Raw genomic sequence first — 21,849 nt, forward strand, 5'->3', positions numbered from 1 at the left:
AGTAGTTGATTGTTTATTAAGAATTAGGTGTTATTAAGGGAAATGGAACTCGTGACAACCCGGATCCCCGACCCCGGATTTGGGGGTGTTACATAAATTCTGGTCGAAATTCTATCGACCAGAGAGACAAAATAGCAACTAGTTCGATCAAAATCCTGATCGATTCGATCAGGAATCTTGGTCAATTTTGGCACGAATCCTGGTCGAATTTCCATCGACCAGAGGGACAGAGTGACATCTAGTTCGATCAGGATCCTGATTGATTTGGCACATCTCCTGATCAATTTTTAAGCCAGAAATTGTGAATAAATCCAGAAAAAAGGATAAATTCGTAAAATAAAGGAAAAATTCCTGAATATTAAGGAAAATTTCCTGTAAATCCCAGAAATTAAAGGAAAAATCCTGAAAAATACCATAAAATTCCTAAAAAGAGGGAAAAAGGTACGAAAATAACAGGGAAGTTCTAAAAATACCCTGGAGCCGTGTGCAAAGCAAATCGTTGTGAATGTGTAGGTCTCTCCATACTTTACGCAAAAATGATACCCTGTAAGAGAACAAATGAACTTAACTTCTGCGAAATCTTTTACGATTTTCCAGAAGTTGGGGGGCAAATGATATGGGCCTAAATATAGCCTAGATAAATAATTAATGTCGAATTAATTAGGTCTGATATGGTCCAGTAACGAAACCCAGCTAACAAGGCCCAAAACCCTGAATATTAATTAATTAATAAGGGAGAAAAACAGCTATTAAGATGAGTCCTAGTGGGGATATAAATCCTTGTAGATTGGCCTCCAAGGAACCTCATGGGGTAAGGAATCAGCTTCCTACTTCCTAGGACTCCAAAGTCCATTCTAATTCAGAGACTTGCCCACCGAGTCTCCTAACCCAAATCCAATTCAAGGACTCCCAACATCTATATAAGAGGGCTCACCCCCACCAATCAGAACTATATTTTTTGACTTGATCCTTGGCAATCAGCAAGGTATGTAGGCATCTTGTTAAGGCAGATTGGGTCACGAAATACAAGAACAGTCAAATCGAGCCTTGAAGCTCACGAACCCTAGTAGTAAGTATAGTAATTAATATACCTTAGTTTTTAATCCATAACAACGATAATACATATACTATAACACATAATACTTTCAAATATATAATCACTCAGCCCATGTTTTGATAATCAAATTTAAACGCATAACACACAATTTTGAAAACACTAGAAAGATCGATCAAAAACTTACCTCAAAACTTGACCAGATATGAATATAGCCTTTTTGACCCTCTAAACGACGTTTTCTTGAAAAACATAACCACGAAAGTTGTAGACAACGAAAAGACCTTTCCGAAAAGTCCAGGATCACTGAATTTCGACCTACGATGAATTTTCTACGAATTTTACAAGATTGTTCATTTATGCTGAGAAGAGCTCTAAGAATTTTGATAATAAAATCGAGGAAGACGAATACGATGTATTTATAATGATAAAAACCTTATATCTTAACCTACAAGTTATACATATTAGAATCTGATCCAAATTTTAATCCCATTACTCTAATTCAATTTTAAATCATAGTCCTTATCAAATTTTAATCATTTTATTCTATTATTCAATTATTAATCTAATTCTAAAAATTACGGGATATTACATATTATCCTCTTTAAAAAGAATTTGATTCCCAAATTAACAATAATCTAAAGTTCGTGATATGTCTACCCTTTGATCTAGCAAAGGTCAAATAATGATCCACAAGAACGCATATTAAAGATAAAGAATGTACTAGTGTTATATCTAATACACCCTAAAAGACAACCTGATTATCAACCCTATTAAGTTATAAGTAGGTATTAAGTTATAAGTAGGTTATAAGTTGTCAGGCAAACAAGCCCGTATTCTGTAATTTGGACAAGCTGTAAAAAAAAAAGAACTAAAATTTTTGTTCTCCAAAATATTGACACATTACACATTATTATACTACATTGCCGCTTCTAACAAAGTTCAATTTGACTGGGTTCGATTCCACCTTGCGCTAGGAAATAACAAATCAATGAGTTCTTCGAATACTAAACTCCAGCGTTCCCCCACTGAAAGAAGTTGCAGTGCATAAAAGAACCAAACGGGACCCACCTTACACTGAAATGGGGCCCACTTAAACAGTTGTCACTTTCCCTATCCCTACTGAACACAACAACACTCGTCAAATTGTACATACAACTATTCTCCATGTCTAAAAGTAGAGACACAGTGTGAAGAAAATAAGTAAACAAAATTTGTACAAGGTGAAAACTGGTGCACTTGTATCTATCACTATCACTATATTTCAACTATATTACCCCCACCTTTATGTTTTGCAAGAATTCAACTTAGAGAGACAAGAACAACAACAACAAAAATAATAATAATAATAATAATAATAATAATAATAATAATAATAATAATAATAATAATAATAATAATAATAAAAGGCCCATTTTTAGTGTTCTCATTTTAACATTTCTTTCGTGAAGTTGTTTGGAGAGAAAGGAAGAACACCCAGATCTGCATTTTTGTGTAGGCCTGTGTTTGGTTTTTATTTTTCTTCTGTTATTGTGGGTTTTAGTTATTAAAGTTGTGGTTTCTTGAATTTTTGGTTTGGAGTTGTGTAATTTGAAGTGCCCATGTTTTGTTTTTGTTTCATTTGATTGTGTTTTTGTTCGTAATGTAGTGAAATTCTGGAAAATGGTTGTATTTGTTTAGTCCTTTTATGTGTCAGTGTGTGCTTATATGACAGTATGGTGTTATTTCATAGCAGCCACTGTTTTTTTTGTTGATAGGTGTTCTTATGACTAGTTATGTTTTAGTAATGTCAACATTTTGATGTTTGTAAATGTTTTTTATGAGTTTCAGACTACTCTTTTCTCTTCTTTGATGATTTTTGGCTTCAGTTTTCGTGCATCTTAAGGTCTTAGTTTGCATCCAACTATCATGAAAAAAATGTAATGATGGGAAGAGATTGTAATGATGTGAGTAATGTTTTGGGAAGATACCCTACTCTTTGAATGGGTAAATAGCATATTCTTGTTTTGGGTGATATTGTTTAGAAAGTTCTAAGAATGGTTAAATGATTTAGTTGTGTTTGTTCTGTATATTCTTTGATTTTAGGTATGCAGTGCCCATACTGTATCTTGATTATAAGGCCATATGAATTTTATTATCAACTTTGTTTCACTTGTGCAGACCTGTTTCATCGAAAGCGATCCGTGCGATATAGGCACTCAGAAATGCAAAGAGATCTTGAATCAAAACCACTTTCTGGACTTCTGCCCATTACAGCTAGAACATCAAGCACGCAATTGAGTATGGTAAAGGAAGATTTAGATGAATACGGGGAACGAGATTCTTATGACTCTGAATCTCCAAAACCTGGTGCAGAAATGTGGAATAGAAAGAGGTACATTGAGCAATATGATGAACTTATGCCTGATATTACATTTAAGGGTAGTGAAGATTTGTTAGATGATTGCGGGATCAGTTCTTTCTCGGGAGCTAGCCATCCCCCGGAACCTGTTGATACAGATTTAATGAGGCCAGTCTATGTGCCTGTTGGTCAAAACAAATCCGAGGATAAATGCTTGATGAAAAATTTGTCCATTAAAAGTCCATTTGTAAAGGATTTATTGGTTCGAGTTTCTAGTATAAAACCAAGTTTGTCTGTTCTTTCACCTAGAGAGAGCTTGGTTGATGAGCCGAATGACTTGAGAGTGGTGGCATCTCCATTTTTAGCTACTCGTCGTTTATCGCATAATGCAGAAAATCCTCCTTTTCCTCCAGATTCTGAGGAGAAGGAATGTGTGTGGGATGCCTCCTTGCCTCCAAGTGGCAATGTAAGTCCCCTCAGTAGCATTGATAGTACTAGTATTGTAACTGCTATGAGCATTGTCAATAGTTGTACTGGCACATATCGGAGTGATACAATTATGAGTGATGGAATGCTTAATGTCGACAGGATTTATGAGGGTACTAAAAGTGGAGTTCGAGGGGATTATCTTGAGAGTGGCAAAACTAGCATGAGCCGAGCAAGTGATAGCAGTGGCCTTAGTGATGAAAGTAATTGGAGTAACTTGACAGGTGCTAGTAAACCTCACAAAGGAAATGATCCTAGGTGGAAGGCTATTCTTGCCATACGATCACGGGATGGAATTCTGGGCATGAGTCATTTTAGATTATTGAAACGTCTTGGCTGTGGTGACATAGGCAGTGTGTACCTCTCGGAGCTTAGTGGGACACGTTCTTACTTTGCGATGAAAGTGATGGACAAGGCTTCACTTGCAAGCAGGAAAAAATTGACCAGGGCTCAGACAGAGAGAGATATATTACAGTTGCTAGATCATCCATTCTTGCCGACACTGTATACTCATTTTGAGACAGATAGGTTCTCATGTTTGGTCATGGAATATTGTCCTGGAGGTGATTTGCATACCTTGAGGCAGCGGCAACCTGGAAAACACTTTTCAGAGTATGCAGCACGGTATGTTGTTTCTCCAATTTCTCTAATCACAAGTATGACGGAAGATTTTGCTAGTCAGTTCTAAATTGTGTACCGTATTGCTTTTTTAATTAGGCAGCCTGATGGCGTTGTTTCATAAAACGAGCTTTTTTCGCAAATAAATCTTGTAAAGTATCGGATATATATCAAAAGGTCTGTCAGTAATAGCATATATCATAGAAAGGAATGGGCATATGCATAAGCTATTCGCATAGGGGTTGAAGTTTAGATAGATGGGCCAATATCTGCCACCATAGAAGAACAATTGCATCTTCTAGGTATTTGCCCCAGAAGGGCAAAATCTACTGAAACTAGAACCAGAATAGCCGATCTGTAAAGTTGCACTGGCTTTTTTACGCAGTGCGGGATGCTTAAAAATATTACTCAATTCAGCATCTCTTTATATGCACCAGATGTTTATTTTTATTCAAATACTAGGGTATGTTTTTGTTTATGTTGCTTGGTGGCAACTCTATAGAAAAGTCTCCCCCCACCCCTACTTGAGTCGTGAAACTAAACAAAAAAGGAGAAGGCTTACTCTGTTACTTTTCACTTGCATAACAGTCTGTCTGATATTCCCAAAAATTGTTATCAGTTACTCTGATTCATGGATAAAGGTTTTGGTCTTCTCTGTCTTCATAGCTTGGTACTAAATTAAACTTAATATTTTTCATTTAGTTCATGTCCAAAGTTTTAGGAGACGGTACAAAATATGTATACAGATATAACCTATACCAAAAATGAGTAACTAGTGTGCTATTATGGGCCACAATTTTGTGATCTGCTAATACAGGTTAAGCTCAAATATAGATATATAAGACCTTTTTCGCAATTCTAATTTCGAGCTAATTGAATACCATATACCACAAGGGTGTATCATTGGGATTATAGTTGGAGTCAGCGTGTTAAATTGTCACAGTTGATTCTCACGGATAAGAAATCTCACCTTCAACAGAAGGCTGGTAATATAACTGCTTATGTGAGTTGCCGATATGAATGATTATTGTTCAGGAAATCAAATGCTAGGAATGTCCTTTCACTGGCCTCAGTGATTGGTAGGAAGCTAAAAGAGTTCAGTTATTTTTGTTTTTGTTTTAGCTTCTTGACACTGAGTTTTTTTTTTTCCGGTTAGTGCTAAACGATTTGTCCTACACTAGATGTATTCTTGATAGCTTTGTAAACTTAAGTATTATTCCCGTTGGAATTTAATGAAAGAGTTGAAGTGGATTAATATCTAGATGTCATAATTGTAGTTGCCCTAACTTTAGTACACTACTTGTTGCAAATATTGCCATCTTGATCATACTCAGGAAGAATGTTGCTTGAGAACAAATTTTCCTCACTACCGAGGGACTGCTTTCTAGGGATTTGATAATATGCTGAAGTTGGATAACTTTTGATACTTTTATTTGAAGCATTGTTGTCCAAAGCTATTAACTATAGCACTCAGACAACTGTATGCTTGTCAAACATTAATATTAGTGTAGAAAGTGCAAAGTGTAGAAGCAGCAACCCAGACTGGACTGTTCTGAGTACATGTTCTGACCCACGCTAAACATAGATATCAATATGGTGATAAATTTCCAAATCATTAAAAGGAAATAAATTGGCAAAAAAGGAATAGAAAATGAACTAAAACAGAAGAAAAGGAAGTCACTAGGCTTTGTAAACATTAGTTCTGAGTTCACACACTGAATTGAATTATTTATACTTCCAATATTGGTGCTCATCGATTAATTCTAATCATAGGATAAAGTGTATCCAGATTTTGATTTGTCTGGTACTTGATGGAACAGGCCAGTTCTCTATTTTTTTGTTTTCATTTATAATTCTGACTATAAGAATTCCAATATCCCGGTTTCTTTCAAAACAGGTTTTATGCAGCTGAGGTTCTTTTAGCGCTCGAGTATCTCCATATGCTCGGAGTTGTATACAGAGATCTGAAACCAGAAAATGTGTTGGTACGCGATGACGGCCACATCATGCTCTCAGACTTTGATCTTTCCCTGAGATGCACAGTGTCACCTACCCTCATAAGGACCTCTGCATTTAATTCTAATCCTTCAGGACGAGGATCTGGAGGTGCATTCTGTGCTCAGCCTACATGTATGGAGCCCTCAAGAGCATGCATCCAACCAGCATGCTTCCTTCCACGGATCTTTTCAAAGAAAAACAAGAAAAATAGCGAAAAAGCTCTCGCTGAAACGGGATTTAATACCAGCAGACTCCCTGAGCTCCTTGCAGAGCCAACTGCAGCTAGGTCCATGTCTTTTGTCGGAACTCATGAATACTTGGCCCCAGAGATTATTAAAGGCGAAGGTCATGGTAGTGCAGTTGATTGGTGGACATTTGGGATTTTTATACATGAACTATTGTATGGCAAGACCCCTTTTAAAGGCGCAGGAAATCGTGCAACATTATTCAATGTGGTTGGTCAGCAACTAAGATTTCCGGACTCCCCGCCAACAAGTCACGCCAGCCGCGATTTAATCCGAGGATTGCTTGTAAAAGAACCACAGAACCGGCTTGGAATAAAGAGAGGAGCTACAGAAATCAAACAGCACCCTTTTTTTGAAGGTGTGAATTGGGCCCTGATTCGTTGCAGCACACCGCCAGAGGTTCCAAGAATACCAATGGAGACCGAACTTCCTGCAACGTTTGGGGCGGTTGATCCAGTTGCAGTTGGCGGTAGCAGCAAAAGGATAGTTGGAGCAGACATCAAATCAGGTGGTAAATATCTCGACTTCGAGTTCTTTTAGTAGATCATTTATAGACTTTTTAGGCCTATGTTGTATTAGTAAATCTGAACCTTGACCGTATCTAATGATTTCTTGAAATGAATATTAGCTAATTGTGACATGAAAAGAAATGGTGTGGATGGTTTGATTCTGCAATGATTCAGAATCTGATGCTCAGACAGTTTTCAACTTTTGATGTCGAGATAATCTGCTCACGTTGAATTTTGAGTAATTAGGCACTTGTGCTCCTGGCCTAAATTAGTACCTCCACTAGAGGCTTCGGTGCCCCACATTTTTTTAACTTGATCATCTGGAGGTGCTCCTTGGAATGTTGATTTAGAAGCTATACAAGTGCGTGCCAAATTCAACAATCAAGATGATCGTATATTTATATAATTTTGTATATTTATTTATTTCATACAATTAATATCATATGAGTTTGAGGTAATATGGATTTAAATTAATTATCTACTAAAGATAACTAGTACAAATATTTCACAAATACAATAGAAAAACTACATACAATAAGAGAAATAAGAGAATACAAATATTATAAATTTCACAATATAATATAGGACTAACATCCCCTAATAGGTTGTATAAGATAACTATAGAAATCACTAAGCCTGCATGCTTAATTTCTAAGATAGAATAACTACCTTGGCTGTGGCATTCATGTTTAGGCCACGTAAATTTTCAAGCTTCGACACTTATGCATTTGACACAAATGGTGCATGGGTTGCCGAAGTTTAAAAATCCAAAGACCATGTGCACAGATTGCTTAATGTCCAAACAGATCAGGAAGCCGTTCCCATCTCAAAGCAAATTTTGTACAAAACAAGTACTTGAATTGGTGCATGGTGATCTTTGTGGTCCGATATCCTCGACAACAACAGGTGGCAACATGTATTTTCTTCTTTTGGTGGATGATTTCAGTCGAATAATGTGGTCATATGCACTAAAGAGTAAAGATGAAGCCCTCAATGCATTTAAGAAGTTCAAAGCACATGTTGAAAATGGAACAGCCAAGCGAGTGAAAATTCTCAGAACTGATCGTGGAGGAGAATTCTGTTCTCGAGAGTTTACAACATTCTGTGAGGAAAGTGGAATAGAAAGACACTACACAGCTCCTTACTCTCCATACAGAATGAGGTGGTGGAGCGGAGAAATAGGACCGTGGTTGCAATGGCTAGAAGTATGCTGAAGCAAATGAATCTACCTCTAACATTATAGGGGGAAACTGTGAGACACTCCGTGTACATCCTCAACAGGTTACCCACGTGATCTCTAACTGAAAGGACTCCGTACGAGGCATAAAAAGGAGATAAACCAAACATAGGCCATGTACGAGTCTTTGGATGTATGGCTTATATGAAAATCCCAGGGGTGCATACTAAGAAGTTCGACGACATGAGCAAACCAGTAATACACCTTGGAAATGAACCAGGTACAAAAGCATATCGCTTACTTGATCCTCAAAGTAATAAGATATTTGTAAGCAGGGATGTGGCGTTCGAGGAAAAGAAAACATGGCCATGGGATCAGCATGGAGAAGAAAATCATGATCAACAGACCATGTTTGTTGTAGTTGGCACTGATGTTCAGAATAGTGAAGAAATTGTTGTTCAAGGGGGAGAAGAAAGTTTTGAATCACAGCAAACGAGTATGGAGTCTGAAAATAAAGTAGTGACTCCATCGACACAAGGGAGCACGCCCATGACACCACAGATGTCAGTGAACACAGATCATTCGGAGTCTGCAAGCTCGGACAGTAGCAGTGAACCACGACGCTACAAATCTCTTGCTGATATTTATAATGAGACAGAGGAAATCGAGCTCGATGATGAACTACCATTAATGGGAATTGATGAGCCAAGGAATTATAGCGAGGCTGCAAAAGAACGTAGTTGGAGATCAGCAATGTTGAGCGAAATGGAGTCTATTGAGCAAAATATGACATAGACACTGACAGAACTACCATTTAATCGAAAGGTGATAGGCCTGAAATGGATATACAAGCTGAAGAGGAATGCTAATGGGGAAATAATAAAGTATAAAGTAAGCTCGTCACTAAAGGATACGTACAAGAGCAGGGGGTGGACTTCGATGAAATTTTTGCTCCGGTCACCAGACTCGAGACTATGCGCATGCTGTTAGCATTGGCTGCCAAGAACGGCTGGCAGATTCACCACTTGGATGTCAAAACAACGTTTTTAAATGGAGAAATTTAGGAAGAATTTATGTTGCTCAACCTGAAGGCTTTGCTAAAGAAGGTCAAGAACATTTGGTATACAGACTGAGTAAGGCTCTTTATGGCCTGCGTCAAGCACCGCGTGCCTGGTATGCTAAACTAAACAAGTGTTTAGAGGATCTCGGTTTTTCATATGAGCATGTAGTGTACGTCAGGCGAACTTGTGTTGAAGCTCTCATTGTTGGCGTCTATGTAGACGATCTCCTAATAACAGGTACTAGTACATCAATCATAAGTGAATTTAAACAACAGATGAATGATCGGTTCGAAATGAATGACTTGCGGAGGCTGTCGTACTATCTGGGAATGGAGGTTCAACAAATGAAGGACTGTATAGAGCTAAAGCAGTCAGCTTACGCTAGAAAATATTGGAGAAGGCTGGAATGCAAGCTTGTAACCCCACTAAATATCCTATGGATCCGAAGGAGCACTTGACTAAGGACGAAGGCGGGAAGCTGGTGGATCCAACTGAATACAAAAGCTTGGTTGGAGGACTTCGCTATCTTGTGAATACTCGTCCCGACATAGCTTATGCTGTGGGGATAGTCAATCGTTTTATGGAAAAGCCCACGGTTGTCCACAAGAATGCTGTGAAGTTAAAAACTAAATTCAAACGTATCCAGGATAAATATAAATCCTTCTATTATGCTTATGATGTTGATTCTGATGGTCGTCTCACAAAGCTATTTTGGGCTGATTCTATTGGTCGTAGGAATTTTGAATTGTATGGTGCTGCAATATCATTTGATGCAACATTTGATACAAATAGGTACTTGACATCTATTTACTCTAATTGTATACTCTGTTTTTTTTTGTTTTTTCTATTTAGTTTTTAACTCTTTTCTGTTTTTTAATATTTATTTTTCCAGGTATAATTTGTTTTTTACACCATTTACTGGCGTTGACAAACACGACATATGTGTAACTTTTGCATCCTGTCTTCTTTCACATGAGAGTGTTGCTGATTACAATTGGATTTTGGTCATCTTGTAAAGGCAAAGGGAAGGAATCCCGTGGCGCCCCAAAATCCGGGGTCAGGGATCTAGGAGGCCACGCCATTTTGAATGCTATATAACACTTATCTCGTATCACAATATATAAATACTCACACCTTTATGACCCCACACTTATCACACATACACACACTTGTAGGTTATTGTCTTGGAAACAAACCATTCATTACTAGAGTAAATCAATCCATAAAGTGATAATTATTACAACCCAAAAGTAATTCCACAGCCCAATTGACAAGTCTTCCCGAGATATCTGGCTTGTGGATTATTTTTCTTAGTGGTTGATTTGTCACTACTCTGATTTCCCTCCCTTGGAAGTAGTGCCTGAGTTTCCTTGAGGTTGTAACCAAAGCGAAGGCAAACTTCTCCAGTCTTGGGTATCTTGTTTCTGCATCTTTTAAGACCTGGCTTACATAGTAGACTGGTTGCTGTATTCCATTCTCTTCCCTGATTAGGGCAGCTCCTACGGCTTGTGCTCCTGCTGACAAGTATAAGTAGAGAGGCTCTCCTGGCTTAGCTTTAGTTAGGACTGGTGGCTGAGAGAGGTAGTTCTTGATTTCCTCGAATGCTTTCTGGCACTCCGGATTCCAGTTTACCTCTTTCTTGTTGGTTGCTCCTTTGAGTAAATCAAAGAAGGGTAGGCACCTCTCTGCTAGTTTTGAGACAAATCTCCTGAGTGCTGCTAGTGATCCTGCTAGCTTCTGCACATCTTTTTGGGTCCTGGGAGCTTTCATCTCCTGGATTGCTTTTATTTTCTCCGGATTGGCTTCTATGCCTCTGTTGCTGATCATGAATCCTAGGAACTTGCCTGCTCCTACTCCGAAGGTGCATTTCTCCGGGTTTAGCTTGAGTTGGTTCTTTCTTAGATTTTTAAAGCATTCCTTCAGATCTTCCACGTGCCCTGGTATAGTTGTTGATTTGGAAATCATGTCATCGACATAGCACTCTAAATTTCTCCCAATCTGGGACTTGAATATCTTGTTCATGGTTCTTTGGTAAGTAGATCCTGCGCTGGTAAGGCCGAAGGGTAGCATCTAATAAGCGTAGACTGCTCTGTGAGTTATGAATGCTGTCTTAGGGATGTCCTTCGGGTTCATCTTTATCTGGTTGTATCCGGAGAAGGCATCCATGAAACTTAGCATTACATGTCCTGAGGTGGCATCTATCAGTTGATCAATATTTGGAAGAGGATACGGGTCCTTCGGGCATGCATCATTTAGGTCAGTGTAGTCCACACACATTCTCCATTTTCCGTTGGACTTCTTAACCATGACCACATTAGCTAGCCACTCCGGATACTTGATTTCTTTGATGATTCCTGCCTTGAGTAGTTTTTCTACTTCTTCGTCAATGGCTCTTTGCCTCTCTGGAGCAAAGTTTCTTCTCTTTAGTTTTACTAGCTTCCTGTTGGGGTTGACATCCAAGCTGTGCATTGCTATGGATTCATGTAGTCCTGGCATGTCCCTTGGACTCCAGGAAAAAACATCTTTATACTCCCGGAGCAGGGATACTAATCTCTCTTTGAAGGACTCCTCGAGTCCTGACCCAATCTTCACTTTTTTGCTTGAATTGCTTTCATCTACTTCGACTTCTTCTGTTTCGACTGCGGCCTCGATCTTTGCTTTTTCTTTGTTTGAAACCATTTGATGAATTCAGGCCTCAGAGTTCTTCTTCAGATAGATGTTTGCTTGTTCAGGTTCTTTGGTTGCTTGCATGGTAGGACAAGGTTGTTCTAGGACTCGACTTGTCTTGTCCAGTACCATGACTTGGTTGCTTGCCAGTTCGTCTGGACTTGTTTTGTTCGCTTCTTCCCTTATCCGGGGTCGGTGCTTCTTCATGCTTTGTTGCTTGCGAAGGACCGTAGCCTTCCTCTTGTTATCTTGGTGGGTTTCTGCCATAACTAACCCCTGGTTGTAGCATGTTTCAGCAACTCCGTAATCTCCTTTAATTTCCCCGACTCCCGTCGGGGTTGGGAACTTAATCTTGAGATGGGAAATTGAAGTTATTGCTTGCATCATGGTTAGAGCTGATCTGCCAATGATTCCTTTGTATGAAGAAGGAGCATTTATCACATAAAATTTGATGACATGAGTCACTTGGTTAGGAGCAGATCCAAAGATGACTGGCAGATACAAGGTTCCTTGGATTGGGAATAAGTTGTGGCCGAAGCCATAGAGTGGGTCTTCTCGACATTCATTTGAGCGGACGTTCCCTAACTGCATTCTATCCACTGTGTGCTTGAAGAGGATATTTACTGAGGAGCCATTGTCTATGAGCATTCTTCTTACTTCATTATCGAAAATGTCTAGAGTGACAACCAAAGCTACATTGTGATGAGGGTTGACTCCTTCGTAGTCCTTGCTTCTGAAGGATATCACCAGGTCTGGGAGTGATTGGATTGAAAGTACTTCTTCGCCGAAGTCCGGGTTCCGGGGTGGGGAGTAGGATCCGCCTAGGACCACATTGACTACATTCTTTCCTTTCTTCTGCGCTTCCCCTCTGCTGTTGTCCCGAACTAAGTACTTGTTCATATTCCCTTTTTTCACTTGGTCCTCAATGAAGTACTTGAGTGATAAGCAATTCTCGGTCTTGTGGCCATGGGTCTCGTGATAATCACACTGCCTATTGTAGGGCCTGCTCTCCGGAGGAGTTTGCATTGGCTTCAGAGGATAATCGAAAGGCTGGTCTTTGACTTCTTTCAAGATTTCCTCACGGGTCATGTTGAGAGGAGTCCAGTCCGGCTCCTGCTTCGGCTCCCGAGCTTGCTTCACGGGTCCTGGGTCGCTGTTCGACTCCTGCTTAGGACCAAGTCTTTGGAAAACCGGGTTTGCTTGTCTTTCCTGGCTTTGGTTGCTTTGCTTGAATTTCTTGTCCTGATGGTAACCCCCTTTCGGTCGGTCATCAGTGTTTTTACTCCTAGACCCTCCATTCCGGGTCATTCTCATTGCCTGGAGCACATCTGTTTCCTTAATGAATCTAGCAGCCATGGAATAAGCTGCTGCCAGACTTTGCGGCTCCTTATTGATCAGCTCCACAATATACCTTTCGTTGTGCTCTGGGTCCAGGTTTCTTCTAAAGATGCTTAAAGCTTCCCTCTCATCCAGATTTGAAACTTTATTGATTGCTTCCTGGAACCGACACATGTATGCAGAGAGGGACTCATTGTCGTGCTGCCGGATCATCTCCAGGTGACACATGTGCATTTCGTGCGTTTTGTTCGCCCGAAATCTCCTAAGGAAAGAGGCTCGAAATTCCTTCCAGGAGTGGATGCTGCGGGAGGGGATTATGCTGAACCACCTCTGGGCCCCTCCCTTAAGGGTTGAAGCGAAGAACCTTGATTTCGTCAAGTCATTGTAGTAGTATATCTGCGCTATCTGCTCAAAGTAGTTCAAGTGCTCCTCCGGGTCTCCTAGACCATCAAAGGAGTCAAAGTTGTAATGTTTCAAGTTCCGCTGCCGGGGGATAGCTTCTAAGGATTGGCTGAAAGGAGTGAGTGTTTCTCCAATCTCCACTCCTGAGTCTCTGTCCATCTTCCTCTGCAATTCATAGATCATGTCTTTTAGGTCCTTCTGCTTCTCTTCTTCTTCATCATCAGAAATCAGCTCCGGAGTAGGGTCTTTCCGGGTTCTTTTGCTCCTAGACTTGGTCAACAGCTTCTCTTCTTCTAATTACATTCTCTTTTGGATCTTTAGCTCAAGCTTTGCTTCTTCTTCTTTCCTGATTTGCTCCCGGACTTCTTCCAACTTTCTCTGTTTAGCAGCTTCTGCTTCTTTCTTGCCTTGGTCTTTTTTGCTTTTCTTTCCTTTGGCTCCAATACGGTCGAATACAGACCTCTTTGATTGCTGGGAGTCTCCGGATTCCTTCGGCTCCTCCTCTAGTTCTGCCTCTTCTTGGAGCCGGGTCTGCTCCTGTCTGTACAGTCTGATTGCTTTTGCTAGTTCATCGCTTGTTAGGTTGGCCATGTGCTCCTCGGCTACCGGGACATTGGTGTACTTGTACTGATTGAGCTTTATGAGGGTCCTGGCATCCCTGGTGCTTACAATTCTCTCCACTACGGGAGTATGTAGTGGTTGCTCCTGGAACGTTTCTCTCTCGGCTCCTGGGTCAAGGGCCTGGGAGTGGTCCGGCTCCTGGACCTGAGCACTAGCAGATGGTCTTCCAGAGGTATTCTTTCCTGGCCTTGCCATTTCTCAACAATACCAACAATAAATAACAGCAATATGCCACAGAGAATATCGGTCTATGGTTGCTTTATGAAATCTGTAAAAACTACCCAGAATAACAAGAAAATTTAACAAATAGCTTCCTGGGAGCAGCTCTAACAATCTTATGTCACTATTCAACGATGAAGTACAACGCAAATGCCATATTCAAACTAGAGCAATAACGATTAAAACTAATGATAGCTCACTCAAACGTGGCTTTAATCAACAAAAAGGGCTCACACAAACGTGGCCTAAAATAACAAGCGCACACAAACATGGCCGAAATAAACAACATTCATGCTTATGTAAAAGGTGGGTTGCTTGGATTCTTACAAGTTTGAATGAATGGACTCTTTGAAGAGTTTGTTGATGACGACGAATCCAGGGGCACCGAGACCCAATGATGTTCGGCCCTTCCTTCTAGCGCCAAATGATAACTCCTGGTGGAAGGGCTGCTCCTTCGACGACGTCCTGGATCCTCCGCCGCTGTAGAGGTGTAGTTGTGGTTGGGTTCCTACAAAACAACACCGGAAGGGGGTTGGAGTCCCGCGGCGCCTCCGGCGTGGGAGTAAGAACTAGCTTTTTGGGAAGATGAAGATGAATATGAATGTATATGAGTGTATATGAATATGAATATGAATGTATATGAGTGTGAAAGAATGATTAACCCCAAAGCCTTACCTTCTTTGGGTATTTATAGCCCAAGGATAGGGTTTTGGGGTTGGTACCTTCGAATCGTAGCCATTGGTTCTGGGAGCGGAGGACACCTAGCGGGAGTGGATGCTTTACACGTGTCAGCGCGGGACTGGTCGAGGAATGTTCTGAGGATCCTCTGATACGTGCCCTGATTATTCCCATGATTGATATGTGACAGTTGTCCCCGTCACGTGCTTGGGCCAACATCTCACGTGCTGGGGTATATCAGGGTTCTGCTTGCGGGACTGAGCTAGTTGGGAGTGGTGTTACGCGGGACTACTCCTCCCAGGAGTCGCGTGGAGTTAGGGGCTTAGGAGTAGTCCTCCCAGGAGCTGTACGGAGTTGAAGGCCTAGGAGTAGTCCTCCCAGGAGCTATATGGAGTTAGGAGCTTAGGAGTAGTCCTCCCAGGAGCTGTGTGGAGTTGAAGGCCTAGGAGTGGCCCTCCCAGGAGCTATATGTACTATCAGAAACAATAGAGTTGAGTTTAGTTGATTGAGATTAGATTATGTTTCTATATTCTATAGTTTTTTCTCTTTTGTCCTATCTGCATATTTTTTAAAACACTTCTTTTTTTTAAGATTAATATTTATAAAATTGGTATTTTGTATGCGGTAGGCAATGGCATACTATGAATTTTTAATGTTTCCTTCTTTCGATCTGTGCTACTCGAACTGAGGCTCCTTTTTAATCCTTGGAATGTTGATTTAGAAGTTATACAAGTGCGTGCCAAATTCAACAATCAAGATGATCATATATATATATAATTTTGTATATTTATTTATTTTATACAATTAATATCATATGAGTTTGAGGTAATATGGATTTAAATTAATTATCTACTAAAGATAACTAGTACAAATATTTCACAAATATAATAGAAAAACTCCATACAATAAGAGAAATAAAAGAATACAAATATTATAAATTTCACAATACAATATAGGACTAACATCCCCTAATAGGTTGTATAAGATAACTATAGAAATCACTAAGCCTGTATGCTTAATTTCTAAGATGGAATAACTACCTTGGCTGTGGCATTCATGTTTAGGCCACGTAAATTTTCAAGCTTCGACACTTATGCATTCGACACAAATGGTGCATGGGTTGCCGAAGTTTAAAAATTCAAAGACCATGTGCACAGATTGCTTAATGTCCAAACAGGTCAGGAAGCCGTTCCCATCTCAAAGCAAATTTTGTGCAAAACAAGTACTTGAATTGGTGCATGGTGATCTTTGTGGTCCGATATCCCCGACAACAACTGGTGGCAACATGTATTTTCTTCTTTTGGTGAATGATTTCAGTCGAATAATGTGGTCATATGCACTAAAGAGTAAGGATGAAGCCCTCAATGTATTTAAGAAGTTCAAAGCACATGTTGAAAATGGAACAGCCAAGCGAGTGAAAATTCTCAGAACTGGTCGTGTAGGAGAATTCTGTTCTCGAGAGTTTACAACATTCTGTGAGGAAAGTAGAATAGAAAGACACTACACAGCTCCTTACTCTCCATAACAGAATGGGGTGGTGGAGCGGAGAAATAGGACCGTGGTTGCAATGGCTAGAAGTATGCTAAAGCAAATGAATCTACCTCTGACATTATGGGGGGAAACTGTGAGACACTCCGTGTACATCCTCAACAGGTTACCCACGTGATCTCTAACTGGAAGGACTCCGTACGAGGCATAGAAAGGAGATAAACCAAACATAGGCCATGTACGAGTCTTTGGATGTATGGCTTATATGAAAATCCCAGGGGTGCATACTAAGAAGTTCGACGACATGAGCAAACCAGTAATACACCTTGGAAATGAACCAGGTACAAAAGCATATCGCTTACTTGATCCTCAAAGTAATAAGATATTTGCAAGCAGGGATGTGGCGTTCGAGGAAAAGAAAACATGGCCATGGGATCAGCATGGAGAAGAAAATCATGATCAACAGACCATGTTTGTTGTAGTTGGCACTGATGTTCAGAATAGTGAAGAAATTTTTGTTCAAGGGGGAGAAGAAAGTTTTGAATCACAGCAAACGAGTATGGAGTCTGAAAATAAAGCAGTGACTCCATCGACAAAAGGGAGCACGCCCATGACACCACAGATGTCAGTGAACAGAGATCATTCGGAGTCTGCAAGCTCGGACAGTAGCACTGAACCACGACGCTACAAATCTCTTGCTGATATTTATAATGAGACAGAGGAAATCGAGCTCGATGATGAACTACCATTAATGGGAATCGATGAGCCAAGGAATTATAGCGAGGCTGCAAAAGAACGTAGTTGGAGATCAGCAATGTTGAGCGAAATGGAGTCTATTGAGCAAAATATGACATAGACACTGACAGAACTACCATTTAATCGAAAGGTGATAGGCCTGAAATGGATATACAAGCTGAAGAGGAATGCTAATGGGGAAATAATAAAGTATAAAGTAAGCTCGTCACTAAAGGATACGTACAAGAGCAAGGGGTGGACTTCGATGAAATTTTTGCTCCGGTCACCAGACTCGAGACTATGCGCTTGCTGTTAGCATTGGCTGCCAAGAACGGTTGGCAGATTCACCACTTGGATGTCAAAACAACATTTTTAAATGGAGAAATTCAGGAAGAATTTATGTTGCTCAACCTGAAGGCTTTGCTAAAGAAGGTCAAGAACATTTGGTATACAGACTGAGTAAGGCTCTTTATGGCCTGCGTCAAGCACCGCGTGCCTGGTATGCTAAACTAAACAAGTGTTTAGAGGATCTCGGTTTTTCATATGAGCATGTAGTGTACGTCAGGCGAACTTGTGTTGAAGCTCTCATTGTTGGCGTCTATGTAGACGATCTCCTAATAACAGGTACTAGTACATCAATCATAAGTGAATTTAAACAACAGATGAATGATCGGTTCAAAATGAATGACTTGAGGAGGCTGTCGTACTATCTGGGAATGGAGGTTCAACAAATGAAGGACTGTATAGAGCTAAAGCAGTCAGCTTACGCTAGGAAAACATTGGAGAAGGCTGGAATGCAAGCTTGTAACCCCACTAAATATCCTATGGATCCGAAGGAGCACTTGACTAAGGACGAAGGCGGGAAACTGGTGGATCCAACTGAATACAAAAGCTTGGTTGGAGGACTTCACTATCTTGTGAATACTCGTCCCGACATAGCTTATGCTGTGGGGATAGTCAATCGTTTTATGGAAAAGCCCACGGTTGTCCACAAGAATGCTGTGAAGTTAAAAACTAAATTCAAACGTATCCAGGATAAATATAAATCCTTCTATTATGCTTATGATGTTGATTCTGATGGTCGTCTCACAAAGCTATTTTGGGCTGATTCTATTGGTCGTAGGAATTTTGAATTGTATGGTGATGCAATATCATTTGATACAACATTTGATACAAATAGGTACTTGACATCTATTTACTCTAATTGTATACTCTGTTTTTTTTTGTTTTTTCTATTTAGTTTTTAACTCTTTTCTGTTTTTTAATATTTATTTTTCCAGGTATAATTTGTTTTTTGCACCATTTACTGGCGTTGACAAACACGACATATGTGTAACTTTTGCATCCTGTCTTCTTTCATATGAGAGTGTTGCTGATTACAATTGAATTTTGGTCATCTTGTAAAGGTAATGGGAAGGAATCCCGTGGCGCCCCAAAATCCGGGGTCAGGGATCTAGGAGGCCACGCCATTTTGAATGCTATATAACACTTATCTCATATCACATATATAAATACTCACACCTTTACGACCCCACACTTATCACACATACACACACTTGTAGGTTATTGTCTTGGAAACAAACCATTCATTACTAGAGTAAATCAATCCATAAAGTGATAATTATTACAACCCAAAAGTAATTCCACAGCCCAATTGACAAGTCTTCCCGAGATATCTGGCTTGTGGATTATTTTTCTTAGTGGTTGATTTGTCACTACTCTGATTTCCCTCCCTTGGAAGTAGTGCCTGAGTTTCCTTGAGGTTGTAACCAAAGCGAAGGCAAACTTCTCCAGTCTTGGGTATCGTGTTTCTGCATCTTTTAAGACCTGGCTTACATAGTAGACTGGTTGCTGTATTCCATTCTCTTCCCTGATTAGGGCAGCTCCTACGGCTTGTGCTCTTGCTGACAAGTATAAGTAGAGAGGCTCTCCTGGCTTAGCTTTAGTTAGGACTGGTGGCTGAGAGAGGTAGTTCTTGATTTCCTCGAATGCTTTCTGGCACTCCGGATTCCAGTTTACCTCTTTCTTGTTGGTTGCTCCTTTGAGTAAATCAAAGAAGGGTAGGCACCTCTCTGCTAGTTTTGAGACAAATCTCCTGAGTGCTGCTAGTGATCCTGCTAGATTCTGCACATCTTTTTGGGTCCTGGGAGCTTTCATATCCTGGATTACTTTTATTTTCTCCGGATTGGCTTCTATGCCTCTGTTGCTGATCATGAATCCTAGGAACTTGCCTGCTCCTACTCCGAAGGTGCATTTCTCCGGGTTTAGCTTGAGTTGGTTCTTTCTTAGATTTTCAAAGCATTCCTTCAGATCTTCCACGTGCCCTGGTATAGTTGTTGATTTGGAAATCATGTCATCGACATAGCACTCTAAATTTCTCCCAATCTTGGACTTGAATATCTTGTTCATGGTTCTTTGGTAAGTGGATCCTGCGCTGGTAAGGCCGAAGGGTAGCATCACATAAGCGTATACTGCTCTGTGAGTTATGAATGCTGTCTTAGGGATGTCCTTCGGGTTCATCTTTATCTGGTTGTATCCGGAGAAGGCATCCATGAAACTTAGCATTACATGTCCTGAGGTGGCATCTATCAGTTGATCAATGTTTGGAAGAGGATACGGGTCCTTCGGGCATGCATCATTTAGGTCAGTGTAGTCCACACACATTCTCCATTTGCCGTTGGACTTCTTAACCATGACCACATTAGCTAGCCACTCCGGATACTTGATTTCTTTGATGATTCCTGCCTTGAGTAGTGTTTCTACTTCTTCGTCAATGGCTCTTTGCCTCTCTGGAGCAAAGTTTCTTCTCTTATGTTTTACTGGCTTCCTGTTGGGGTTGACATCCAAGCTGTGCATTGCTATGGATTCATGTAGTCCTGGCATGTCCCTTGGACTCCAGGCAAAAACATCTTTATACTCCCGGAGCAGGGATACTAATCTCTCTTTGAAGGACTCCTCGAGTCCTGACCCAATCTTCACTTTTTTGCTTGAATTGCTTTCATCTACTTCGACTTCTTCTGTTTCGACTGCGGCCTCGATCTTTGCTTTTTCGTTCTTTGAAACCATTTGATGAATTCGGGCCTCAGAGTTCTTCTTCAGATAGATGCTTGCTTGTTCAGGTTCTTTGGTTGCTTGCATGGTAGGACAAGGTTGTTCTAGGACTCGACTTGTCTTGTCCAGTACCATGACTTGGTTGCTTGCCAGTTCCTCTGGACTTGTTTTGTTCGCTTCTTCCCTTATCCGGGGTCGGTGCTTCTTCATGCTTTGTTGCTTGCGAAGGACCGTAGCCTTCCTCTTGTTATCTTGGTGGGTTTCTGCCATAACTAACCCCTGGTTGTAGCATGTTTCAGCAACTCCGTAATCTCCTTTAATTTCCCCGACTCCCGTCGGGGTTGGGAACTTAATCTTGAGATGGGAAATTGAAGTTATTGCTTGCATCATGGTTAGAGCTGATCTACCAATGATTCTGTTGTATGAAGAAGGAGCATTTATCACATAAAATTTGATGACATGAGTCACTTGGTTAGGAGCAGATCCAAAGATGACTGGCAGATACAAGGTTCCTTGGATTGGGACTAAGTTGTGGCCGAAGCCATAGAGTGGGTCTTCTCGACATTCATTTGAGCGAACGTTCCCTAACTGCATTCTATCCACTGTGTGCTTGAAGAGGATATTTACAGAGGAGCCATTGTCTATGAGCATTCTTCTTACTTCATTATCGAAAATGTCTAGAGTGACAACCAAAGCTGCATTGTGATGAGGGTTGACTCCTTCGTAGTCCTTGCTGCTGAAGGATATCACCAGGTCTGGGAGTGATTGGATTGAAAGTACTTCTTCGCCGAAGTCCGGTTTCCGGGGTGGGGAGTAGGATCCGCCTAGGACCACATTGACTACATTCTTTCCTTTCTTCTGCGCTTCCCCTCTGCTATTGTCCCGAACTAAGTACTTGTTCATATTCCCCTTTTTCACTTGGTCCTCAATGAAGTACTTGAGTGATAAGCAATTCTCGGTCTTGTGGCCATGGGTCTCGTGATAATCACACTGCATATTGTAGGGCCTGCTCTCCGGAGGAGTTTGCATTGGCTTCGGAGGATAATAGAAAGGCTTGTCTTTGACTTCTTTCAAGATTTCCTCACGGGTCATGTTGAGAGGAGTCCAGTCCGGCTCCTGCTTCGGCTCTCGAGCTTGCTTCACGGGTCCTGGGTCGCTGTT

The 21,849-nt window shown here is 40.6% G+C and overlaps 1 protein-coding gene across 2 annotated transcripts; it reads left to right on the top strand.

Moving 5' to 3' along the window:
- The first annotated feature begins 2,502 nt into the window (after positions 1 to 2,502).
- Positions 2,503 to 7,412, top strand: LOC141664061 (serine/threonine-protein kinase D6PKL2-like). Of its 2 annotated transcripts, none has more exons than XM_074469920.1 (3): positions 2,503 to 3,040; positions 3,215 to 4,505; positions 6,397 to 7,412. In XM_074469920.1, the coding sequence occupies exons 1-3, from the start codon at positions 3,037 to 3,039 to the stop codon at positions 7,280 to 7,282; spliced, it is 2,181 nt and encodes a 726-aa protein (XP_074326021.1). In that variant the 5' UTR covers positions 2,503 to 3,036; the 3' UTR covers positions 7,283 to 7,412. The 2 variants fall into 2 exon arrangements, with proteins under 2 accessions (XP_074326021.1, XP_074326028.1); XM_074469927.1 differs by lacking the exon at positions 2,503 to 3,040 and having other exon boundaries at positions 3,637 to 3,861; positions 3,984 to 4,505.
- Positions 7,413 to 21,849: the final 14,437 nt, after the last annotated feature.

Source organism: Apium graveolens, chromosome 1 (assembly GCF_009905375.1).
Source record: "Apium graveolens cultivar Ventura chromosome 1, ASM990537v1, whole genome shotgun sequence".
Classification (NCBI taxonomy): domain Eukaryota; kingdom Viridiplantae; phylum Streptophyta; class Magnoliopsida; order Apiales; family Apiaceae; genus Apium; species Apium graveolens.

Excerpts from the sequence above, each read along its gene's own strand:
- LOC141664061 (XM_074469920.1), top strand. Across the intron at positions 4,506-6,396 it reads TTTTCAGAGTATGCAGCACG|GTTTTATGCAGCTGAGGTTC; the intron begins GTATGTTGTTTC and ends CTTTCAAAACAG.